Source organism: Syzygium oleosum, unplaced genomic scaffold, assembly GCF_021117445.2.
Source record: "Syzygium oleosum isolate NSW1041296 unplaced genomic scaffold, Sole_v2.1 Sole_v2.14, whole genome shotgun sequence".
Lineage (NCBI taxonomy): Eukaryota > Viridiplantae > Streptophyta > Magnoliopsida > Myrtales > Myrtaceae > Syzygium > Syzygium oleosum.
The window spans coordinates 8876447-8888350 of record NW_026607498.1 but is presented as its reverse complement, the minus strand read 5'-3'; the positions used below and the strand labels follow the sequence as shown (position 1 = coordinate 8888350).

The following is an 11904-nucleotide window of genomic DNA, read 5'->3' as shown; positions in this document are numbered from 1 at the left end:
CCGTCTCGATCGGGGATCTAAAATTGATTGAATAGGTCAAGAGGTATTTGTCGATGAATGTGAACATTGATTGATTCGTTTGAAGGACAAACCAAACAGTTCATTAATCCAAGGACCGAGGCACTCCCAAGCCTCATACCTCATGCAACGAGAATTGTCTAAACTATGCATTCAATTGGAGTCGCCACTAACCATGATTAACGGTTGGCTAGAAACCTAATCAAGATGCGGGAGTGTTATCTCGATACATGTGAAAATCAGAGATTCTAAAGATCAAGGATTTGATTACACTAGTGATCTAACTAGTATCCTTTCGGTACCTAAACTTGAACGTTCGTAAACTAACATACCGGGCAACCTATCGAAAAAACTTAAGATTCGACTTAACTGTTCTAAAATTGAAAAATAACAACCAATGTATTAAAAGTGCGCAACCAGATAATCATGAAGAAAATAAACAACCAGCAACCTAACATCGTCTCTAAAAAAGAAGAGGCAATCAAAAGCCCTAAAGTAAATCCCTAATGGCTTGTTCAAATTTTTGGGAAATTTTTTAAAGTTTTTCTCAATTTTTATAAGTTTTAAACTAAGTCTAGAATGAGATAAACGCTAATATCTAGTGAAATTAAGCCAAAAACTGATTTCTGAACATTTCCTTATTTTCTGGGTTTTTTGGAATTTTTCTGATTTTTTAATTTTTTATTTATTTTTTAAATTTTTTATTAATAAAATAACCATTCCGGACCGGGTCCCCTGACCCGATCCGACCAGGCTCTCTGACCCATCCGAATTTTCAAATTTTGATTTTTTTCCATTCTTTTCTCTCTCTTTTTCCCTTTGGCTTTTTCTAATTTTCTTTTTCCCCTATTTCTTTTTCACTTTTCCCCTTTTCTGGCCTTCTTCCCTGCACGTGATCTTCTTCCTGAACTTCTTCACCGAGACTTCATCACCGAGGCCACGCCGGAGACATCTCTTCACCTCCGACCGTCCTTACCGGCAGGCTCCTTCGCCAAGAGTCTGCCATGCCAGACAAGCTCTCGCCAAGGCCCCGGCCACTCCAACGTTGGGCACCACGTCGCCCCCGACGGCCACCACTCCAAACATTACCGGATTACTTCCGGCGACATTAACGCCACCGAAAACACACACAGGAAACGAACTCCATCCCAGCAAATCAATCACACACACGCGTATTAATGCAAGGTAAAGGACTGACCGTGGCGGCCTCTAACCGCGGGCACACCTCCAGAGAGGAGAGACGGATTTTCTGGCGAGGAGACGTTCGTCCATAGCCGACTCGGGAAGACGATTTTCGTGCCACAAAATCACACGAAAGCACGGAGCAGTACAAATCAGTCTCGGTTTACAATGAAACACTAACACTCATCACAGCCAAATTCGACTCCAAGCCTATGTTGTTTCATCGAGACATTTTATCGAGAAGGTGCTGTGCGGCTAGAGTAAGGGCTTCAGATTCGAGTTCTATGCAATTTTCCATTTAGACGTGTTGTGTTACGCTCTAAATAAACCTTGTTAGTCACAAAATAGCCTTGGTTTCAAACAGACTCGTCGGCGGAGCTCGGCACCCTAAACTCGGCCAAAACCGGGTTAAAAAAAAGGGACATTGAGGAGGAGAATTACCAGTCAGAAATGGAGCGAGAATCGTAGTCGGCGTCAACAGGAACGATAGCGACTGGACTCCTCAACGAAGGCTCTTTCGTGTTGTGCGCGACGGACGCGTGTACCGTCCTTTTGAAGAACTAAGAAGCTCGTACACAAAAGTTTCAGATTTCTGGCTCAGCCTCCGGCGTTGATGGACGGCTCAGTGCGCCGAGAAGAGGGAGGTGATTTGCCGGCACTCCTGATCTCAGGAGCCGGAGCGCTTCCCTCTGAAAAACCTCTTCCGGCTCCGGTCCCTCTCTGCCCGAAAACGAGTTCTCTCCTCTTCAGCCAAGAGCTCCTCCATCGCGAGGTCTCTCCCCTTTCTTTCTTTTTCAGTGAAACATTTGCTGCCATTGCAGCTACTGTAAGCGAAGAACCGCCACCACGGCAAAGGCGGTCCAATCCTTGTCGTGCAAATGAGAACGAGCACGGGGATTCTCCATTAGATGGTTCCACAAGCTTTCCATGGATTGTGTGAAATTATGTATTTCTGCCTTTGTCGTTCTTGTACAATTTCTGTCATTCTTTTTGTACACGTTGCTTTTTGTTGTACGAGAATATTTTCGGCTAGTTTTTTGCGGATCATTGTTGCGCAGTAGTTCGATCATTTGATACGTCTATGCATTTTATTCATTGTATAGATAAAGAGGTTTGTAGATATACAAATCTACGAAAAGAAACTTACAAATTTATTGGAGGAGATTAGATCAATTTGTAAATTCATAAAAAAGATGCTCTTACTCTTGTCATAGCAGTCGCGTTATGAATTCAACTTAGTTGAACCTTAAGATGAGTTCATGTGAGTCTATCAAAAAGGAAATCCTTTAAGTGATTTTTCATGTGTAGTCGTATTTCAGGCCTAGAAAATGTTTACAATTTTGCTAATTGCAAGGCACTGTGTGTGACGTAGTAATATTTCTGACCCCTTTTCGGTATTCAAGTCAAAAAGTGATAGTGATACTATGATAACTCCCTCGTATTAGGAGTACGCAGTAGAAATCCGATACCTTCATCCGAGGGGATCGCCAAGAAAGAGCTCAAGTCTGAGCCCGTCAACATGTCTCGTTGGACCTACCTTCACTCAAAAATTTAAGTCAATGAGTTATGGGCCAATTTGGATATATTAACTACTCCACACTACACCACTTATCTGATGTGGGACTTTTCTAATACAACTTACATGTGTATTCACCAAACACCGAAACAGATTGGAGGCCCATCAATCAATTATTAGCTATGATATAATTTGTTGGAAGCACGTAGTAGAAGTATGATACCTTCATCGGGGAAAATCGCAAAGAGGAAGCCTAAGTTTAAGACCCACCTTCACTCAAAAGTTTAAGTCAATGAGTTATGGACCAACTTGGATATATTAACAGCTCCACATCACACCACTTATCTAATGTTGGATTTTTTTAACATAACTCACACGTGTACTTCAACACCTCGATGGAGTCCCCTTTATAATCATTATATTTTCTATGCAATGATTTTATTCCTACAAAATATAAATTTAACGAGCAGATTGTTTTACGAAAAATGAATGATTCGGAAAATATTTTCCTAAAAGTGATTGTCAATATCACTCTGAAAAAATAGTTAATGGAAAAAGCTATCATTATTAAAAACAATACATGTCTAAAAATTTTTGACGATAAACATATTTTTTATTCATTTAATTTTTTAAATGATACAAACGATCTTTATTAAGAAAATATGTTTTGAAATAATTGATTTTCTTGCAAGTGCCCGGCTACAAGGCGAGCGCAAGTCATACTTGCAATGAGGGTAATTCAGACTTTCTACGTTCACAGAAAAGAAGTCAGAGTTGCTACATTTCACGGTAGCTTGTTGACTTGACTCATAGTCACTTTGAGTTCATATGTGCGTGGAAGATATTAGCAAGAAGAAAGGGAAAAGTGAAGGTGATATTAGTTATGTGAATTCAAGAAAGACAAAAAGGTAGGAGAGGTGGAGTTGCAAATAATCCTCTCTTTGGATATGTTTGGAAAATGAGGGAAAAGGGAGGATATAAGAATTTGGGAAGGAAACGATGAAAAAAAAAAAAAACTTTGTGGGAAGGGAGATGAGAGAAGAAAGTTTGAAGTTCTTGTGAAGCCTTATGGGAGTAATGCCAAGACTTAAGTGCGAAACAATGTGATAATAGAGGTGAACAAAGAAATTTGGAAAGATTGGACTCGGGATTTTCTGCTCCGCGAAGTTTTGTAGAACTACTGTCAACTAATTTAAAAGCTTAATTCTTTGTATAGAGGTCTAGTTTATTATTTAGATTTCGACGATTTCAAATACCAATTATGGGTGGTTCTCGATTTTGGTCCACGATTTCTCAAGTTATAATTGAATATATCTCATGCCTAGAAGATCTCCAATAATTATACTGCTCGATGAAGGTTATTGTACATAAAATCAGGTAAATTCCTTTGATAAAAAATGTGCAATCAATTTAACATATGTATTTTTTTTTTATGAAAAAGAGTATTTCAAATTGAAGAATGTCGCGACTGCCTCCCCATGGAGTGCGCGTAGCCTGGATGCAATAAGTCTAGGTCTGAGACTTAACTTGGGATCTACCAAGCCCATATCATATCGCGACTTGTGGTTTAGGTTTTTAACATGCAAGTGATTTTTACCTAGGAGTCGCTACTAATCAGTTTATGGTGGGTCAATTAGATATCCAAGTAAGGCAATGGGAGAATTGTCTTACTTCTGCTAACCAGAGATTTAATGAGTTCGGGGACTTGGTTACACTAGTTAAGTGATTAATGTCCTTTTGGTACATTTTATCCTGTTCATTTCAAAAAATATTTATCAAGCAGTTTGGATTGATTTTATGACCTATCTCTTAATATGTGAGGTGATCGAATGAGTGCACAATCATTAAATTAAGGGTTAATACCATGAAAACTCCAAATTGATACATCTGTGATAAATTTACCCCAAACTATTTTTTTTACCACAAAAAACCCAAAACCGGTACATCTATAACAATTTTACCCCGAACTATTTTCTTACTACCAAAAACCTCACACTGGTACACCTGTGACAATTTTATCCCGAACTAATTTTTTGACTACCAAAAACCACAAACTGGTACACCTGTGATAAATTTATCCTCCGTTAGTTTCCGTTAAATTTTACCGTCAAATTACTAAGTTTGATGACACGTGGTAGTTGACAGGTGTATCAGTTTGGAGTTTTACCCATCTGTTTGTCACAAGTTTACCAATTTGTGATTTTTCGTGATATTAATCCAATTTAATGGACACTAACGGAGGGTAAATTTGTCGCAAATGTACCAGTTTGAGGTTTTTAGTGGTCAAAAAATTAGTTTGGGGTAAAATTGTCACAAGTGTACCAATGTGGGGTTTTTAGTAGTCAAAAAAATAGTTCGGGATAAATTTATCACAGGTGTACTAATTTGGGGTTTTTTGTGATCAAAAAATTAGTTCAGGATAAAATTGTCACAGGTGTACCATGGTTTTTCGTGGTATTAACCCTTAAATTAACGATCAGCAGTCAAGATAGATATGCAGCTTAGGGTTCTAATCCTAACTAAGGAGACGGCATTCAACATATCGAAATTATGCAATTAAATTGTTGACACCTAAATTTTGATTTTCCCACGTTGTCTTTTATCACATATAACTTAGGGGTTGAAGCCAACCGTCAAAAAAAAAAAGGAAAAGAAAGAAACATTGATACCGCATTGTTTCAATTTGTTGTATTTATTTGCATTAGGCACTTATAGTATTTTAGATTAACATATTTAGCATTATGCATATTTGCATCAAGTCAGCCATGGGTGCTCGTATTAAATTCCAAAATTGCTGAAATTTGAATGAAACCTTGATCAAAGATTTCAATCAAATTGAGCTGGCTGAATTTGGGGATTTTGAGAAATACTTGGATTCTAAAGATCCATCAGTGAAGCTTTCAAGGAAAAAGAATTTGGAAATGAGGATAGAGATTGGCCGAGGGATCTTGCAAAGCGTGATTGGAGAAAGAGAGTGTATATCCTTGGATGCTCTTATTCTAGCAATGAAAAAAGACCATCATGAAGGCAGTAGCCTCACGCCATTTTGGGAAGGGGATTTTCTTGCTACAAATCAATCGGAGAGATCTTCTCTCTGGCCAGCTAAACGGAAGAATTCTTGGGATATTTTTCCATGAATGTTAAGTTCACGGCTGAAGACAAAGGAAAGTGCGGCAATTGAGAGGCAAAATCGGTGAAACGGACATCAATAAAAGGATGAAATCAAAGTAAGGAGCTGATTGGAATGTGCAAATGGGCTGGCCAAAATCGTGGAATGTCGTGAATCAAGGGAAGAGAAAAGGAAACTTAAAAGATTTGCAAAGAAAGGGAGGTGTCTAGAGCCACTATAAAAGGGTACTTCTCTCAAGAACCAAAAAAAAGAACGGTGAGGTCTTTATCATGGTCATCAGCTTTCCTCTAGGAGTCCAGATTGTGGGAGAGAAGCGATCGTTAAACAAGTGAGGAGACAATCGTGAAGACAGAAAATTGGAGAGAGGCCAAAAATTCCTTCTTGCTGAAGGTCACCTCCACCACTAGAGAAGCCCATCAACCCCATTTCCGTTTTTCACCGTCTCCTACAGAGCTCAATGTGGAGCACGCGAGACGTTAACTCCAAACCACACTTGCTCTGACCTTCCACACGCTCCCGAAGTGGAAATTGGCGAAACAAAGTTCCAGTCACTTTGGCCGTCGGTGACTCTTTTTCAGTGACGATGTTGCGATCGTGAAGGAGCCTTGACGTCCATATTGTCTTGCCGCAAGTCATCACCATCCATAGCACTCACCAAACTCCGCCGTTCTAGCATTTTTTTCCCAGCGACGCTGAACTCTCAGCCCCTGCTCATCCGCGGTCCCTATCACAATCCAGCTTGATTATCACCGGCCCTGACGTCGTACCTGACAAGCACCCAATAGTCCTTCCGTGCCTCGGTAGCAAGCCCCGCTGCCGTGTTCCGCGTTCGCCAAGAAAGTCCAACCTTCTCGTTTTGTTGCAGGTCTCTTGGACGAAACCTTCATCACGTTAGTAGGCCATCGAGCCCACCAATCTGTCGTGGTCTCAGTCCAATTGCTCTTCAATCATCGCCTAGTGTTCTTCCAGTTTCGCTAGTTCCAGTAATCCTCAGGGAAGCTTCGCCATTGGCCAGCATTGAACCGCCGTTATAGTGTTCCTCACGTTGCTTGGGATTCCTCTTCATCGGTCTCGTTTGGTTTTGTGCAGGTAAGTGGAGTTGTGTTCAACTTTCTATGATAATTCTTAATTGCATGTTATTAGTTGACAGAGCCTTAGGTTATCATGATTTGGTTAGGTTATCATGATTTGGTTATTTTCCCGTGTTATGTAAGGCATATTACGCCTCCAAACCTTTAGACACTTAGGTCGGATCCTAATATTGTCTCGCATGACTTGTTATGATTGATCTTGATATGATGTGTGTTTCATTACACCACAATATTATCAATCGTCATTGCAAGTCGTTTGCATTTTGGGATTTTCATATTTAGGGCATGCATAATTAGTCTTAAAATGCACAAATATTTTGAAAAAAAAAATGTCCTTAGAATCATTTAGATCGCAAGTAGACCTCTAAGGTTAATTAGGCTCACATCATAAAATGCATGTAATTTAGAACTAAGTTTTAATAATAGTATTATGTAGATAGTTTTAATTATTACGTTACTTGCATCGATTGTATAATTCAATAATAGTGGATAGGTCACTAGGTCACATTAGAGTCTTAGGTTTTAAACTTGCTATTTTCATAAAATAAAAAATATATATAAAAATATATAGCTTGCATTATAGAATAAAAACATGGTTTCTTTTAGGTCATTCATACATATTAACTAACTTAGAATTACATGCATGTATTATCTTATAAATAAAACTATGTCATCTCACACGTAGGATTTAGATTGCATTTTCATTAATCATATAGATGCAGGGTTAGGAATCATTTAAGTTGTAGACTTTTAGGATAATTTGTCTTTAATGATGAATAATATCAAAAATTAAAATTAGAGAGTCGCATGTAGATTGCATATTAGTTAGTCATTATCCCGTGCACGATCATGCATAATATTCATGCATTCTGTTTGCATATTTTTCTAAAGTAAAAGTTTGCAGAAATCTCGTGGTGATGGGTAGTGATACGCTTTGCTTGCTTAGTGCGTCTAGGTTTTTAAAATCGTATGCAATCTTTTAAATGTTTTGATCATTGGGTTTTACTTTCTTGAGTGCGCACGTGCAAGATCACTCCTTATATGTTAGTGGCATAGGTTAAAAATGGATAAAGACTGCATGCAAAATATTTTCGAAATAAAGAGAAAAGTTACCGAAATGGCGTTAGATTAATCTAGCGTAACATAGTCCCCGAATTCATGAGTTTCTGGTTTGCATAAGTAAACTGTATTCCCACATTTTACTTGGGTGTCTAATCGATCCAAAATCGGTTAGTGGCGGCTAAAAAAAAGTAAGTTTAATCATGATTGAATTGAGTACCAATTTGCGGTCAGATGGGCTTGGGAGAGTCCGCACTAAACGCGAGTGATAGCCTCATGAAAGGAACTTTCGTTACCGTTAGTAAATCAGTTAGCCATCCCCTTGTGGTTTACCTCCGGAAGGGTCGCAACATAGATAATGATCAAAATGAATTGCACAAATAATGACATGACATTCATTTTTAGGACATTCAAAATCCTATGGTATAGCCCTAAAGGCTTGTTCAATTTAAGCACAAATTTTTTCGAAATATTTTCACATATTTTTAAAGAAAATTACTCAAAATCTAGCTATTTAAACTATTTCCTATTTTTTAAAAAATAATATTAAAATATTAAAATAATCATATTTGGGTCGGGTTGTCAGATCCTGGTCAAGTCAAAATTGACCCGGGCCCATAAAATCGACCAGAATTGGCTGACCCAGGTTGTCGACCCGGCTTCCCCATTGGGCCAAACCCGGTTAGGGTCCAGTCTGATGGAAAAGGACAAAAAAAGGCTGGCCCAAAGGAGTCGAATCGGTCGAATAGGGTTTGCAGATTAGTTCAACCGGGACTGCGGACCCGATTTGACCGGGCATCTTGTGCTCCTCAAGCACGGGGCATGACTAGCCGAGCAAAATTTCGACGATTTGCTGGCTATTTTACTCGGCTTTAGGCACCAGCCTCCTCGGCACTTCAAGTCGAGGAAGTTGCAGCCTGGCTGGCCACTGGATGACTGCCCAGGATGGTGGTCGGTCGAGCTCTGGCCGGGGCTCTTCAAGCGCAAAAGTCGGTCGGAGTTTGGCCGGACGACCCAGGCCAGTCTTTGACCTCCTCAGGCTTTCGATGGCCACTACTAAACTTCCCTAAACTACCCAACTCTTCAGCTAGTCTCGACATCGCCGACCGAAGATCAAATAAAACAAGCTTCTTTTGGTCATTTTATCGAACAGTTGCCATTCATGGCCAAAACGGGGGAACTCCAACCTATTTCAAGGCCCAACCTCCTTCAATGACCTATACTCACCTTCAACAGTGACGTGTAGACTATGGGAAAGATTGGTATGGGCCGGGATTCACGCGAAATGGTCGGTGCAAGTCCCGCCCAACCTGTGAAGCAAAACAAGGGATATTAGAGGCCGGAGAAAGCTTACCAGTCAAGTTGCTTCTGGGGAACCTTCGGCCGGCTTGCTGATGACAGCGAGGTTGACTGGCTTCCCTTTGCAACCTGCAAACACTCAAAGCTCGTTCTTTTACTCTTTATTACTCTCAAACTCTCTTAAAATCTCTCGATCTCTCTTTTGCTCTGTTTTGGCCGACCATTTCTCTCTTTTCTTTGCTGGCTTATATAGCGGCCGTCGGCCACTTCCTAACCGCACACCGCTCTACTCTCTCTACTATGCTTCCTCCTTCGCTTGTTTTTTACTTGGTGGAGTAGTGCTCTACCACACCATCGGCCTTTGGCTGCCACAACGTTCACCAAGGGAAGGAGAGAGGGAGCTCAGGGATAGGAAGGCATTCAATGCCCTGTACTGGGTGCTCCCCCTCTGTTTGCTCTTGCTTGGGCGGAACGGCGAGGACGTTCCACTGTTTGTTCGGTCAACGGCAACGTAGGGGAAGGAGAGAGGAAGGAGAGTTGACTCGAACGGGGGAAAGAAAGAGATCGGGCCGGGCTTGGCTCACGCGGGTGAGTGGGCTGGGCCCAGTTCGCGAGGAAGGGGAAAAAAGGAAAAGAAAAGAGAGGGGGCCCGGGCCCGGGCCCGGGGGAAAGGAAAGAGAGGGCCTGGTCGACCTGGCCCCAACCTAGCCCAATCCCAATTTTTTTGCAATTTTTCTTCTTTTCTTTTAATTAATAAAAAAAGTTAATTAGTGCAATTAATACTAATTTATCTAATGTCTACATGCAATGCAATTGAATAAAAGTATTTTTTTTGTGGGTTTAGGAATTGAAGAAAATCAACTCCCAAATTTTGTGCAATTTAATTGGACAATTAAAAAAAAAAGGTGTCAATAAAGAATTCAGGAATCCTATTGAATAAGTTAAAAGTTCAAGGACAACATTTCATAATAAATAAATGTTCAGATACCATTTTTGTCATTTTCCGTTGTGAGAAAATAAAAATCCAATCTTTATACAGGGTCAAGCTAAACCGTAAACATCGGACACGAGACACATACTTTGAAAGTTCAAAACCTTCAAGAAGTTTTTGATCTGCTTCGTCCAATTGGTCGTCCTCCAGTGGCGACGTGGCTGAAATTGTACGGTGATGACTTTGGAGCCGACTCACGTAATCGAAACTTCTATTTGACCATAAACAGGCCAAAGAAAGGAACAAAAGAAAATCCTATCAGCCGAATATGAATTTCACATTATGAAACAAAACATCTCTCTTGTTGCTGGTTCTTTTTCTCCGTAAACTCGCGTCCATCTAGAAGTGAAATTTCCAACGTCTGACAGACGCGTTTAACCTAGTAGTCCCAATACCATTTTCCACGAAGGTGGTCTCATTTCTGCTCTTCCTGGTTCGACACACTCTTGTCCGATCTCCGAGAGACTTTACATATAAAAAACCTCATACTGACCCCCGCTTCTTCAAATCCTCCCAGACACTTCTCACTGATACTCAACCCAACAATCATTCCTATCCTATCTAGAGAAAATTTTAACGAGAACCTCGAATCAGCTACTGAGTTTTCCAAGTCGTCGTCGATGGCGGAATCCAACCACAATGGCAGGATGGATGAAGAGGCGTTGCTAATGATGGAGGAGGCGAAGCGCAAGAAGAGGATGAAGTGGACGATTGGCATCATCGCCTTCGTCATCTTTCAGGTAGTGCAGGGTCTCTTCTTTGTGCTGGTCATTATGAAGTTCAAGTCCCCCAAGTTCAGGATCAGCGACTTCAATGTCTCGACTTTGGACTCTGATCAATCGTCGCCCTCATTCAACATGAGCTTCATGGCTCCGATCCGTGTCAAGAACACCAACTGGGGTCCCTTCAAGTATGATGCTTCTACCGTTGATTTCACCTACGGAGGCTTCCGAGTGGGACAAGCGATCATTCCCAAGAGCAAGGCCAACTTCAAGTCCACCAAGAAGATTAATGTGAACGTGACTCTGAACTCTGCTAATTTGCCTAGCAATTCGAACCTCGGGAGCGATTTGAGCTCTGAGATCATAAAATTGAACAGTCAAGGCGAGCTTAGAGGGAAGGTAACGGTCATGTTCATGTTCAAGAAGAAGAAGACCTCGATGATGAATTGCACCATGGCAATCAGTACCTCAACAAAGATGGTACAGTCCTTGTCATGCAAATGAGCATGCCTGGGAAAGGTGGTTCGGCATCATATTATGGCTTTGTATTCTCGGTTTTATTTGTTTTCAATACATTTTCCGTGGATCAAAATCAAACTAAGTATTCTATCTTGTTAAATTTGCCCTACTTTTTTGTACACCTCACATGTGTACTGCACTCGGATCGAAGCTTTAGCTTGGTGTTCTTAATTATGTTTCTCCCCTAAACAAAAAAACTACTACTGTTTATCATATCGATCGTCATTCTTGTGTCGGTTCGCTTCACATGCATGTACGAAGAAGGCATACCGATCTGTCAAAGATCGCATACAGACGGAATAAGTTATGTAGTTTGGTGTAGCATTGATCTGATTACTTAGTAATCTGCATTTCTTGCACTTGTGTCCTCCGTTCAT

At 40.5% G+C, this 11904-nt stretch overlaps 1 protein-coding gene across 1 annotated transcript; it reads left to right on the top strand.

Annotated features, from left to right (window-relative positions):
- The first annotated feature begins 10606 nt into the window (after positions 1–10606).
- LOC115692268 (late embryogenesis abundant protein At1g64065-like) lies at positions 10607–11627 on the top strand. The gene has a single exon (XM_030619068.2). The coding sequence runs from the start codon at positions 10907–10909 to the stop codon at positions 11510–11512; it is 606 nt and encodes a 201-aa protein (XP_030474928.1). The 5' UTR covers positions 10607–10906; the 3' UTR covers positions 11513–11627.
- The last annotated feature ends 277 nt before the right edge of the window (positions 11628–11904 follow it).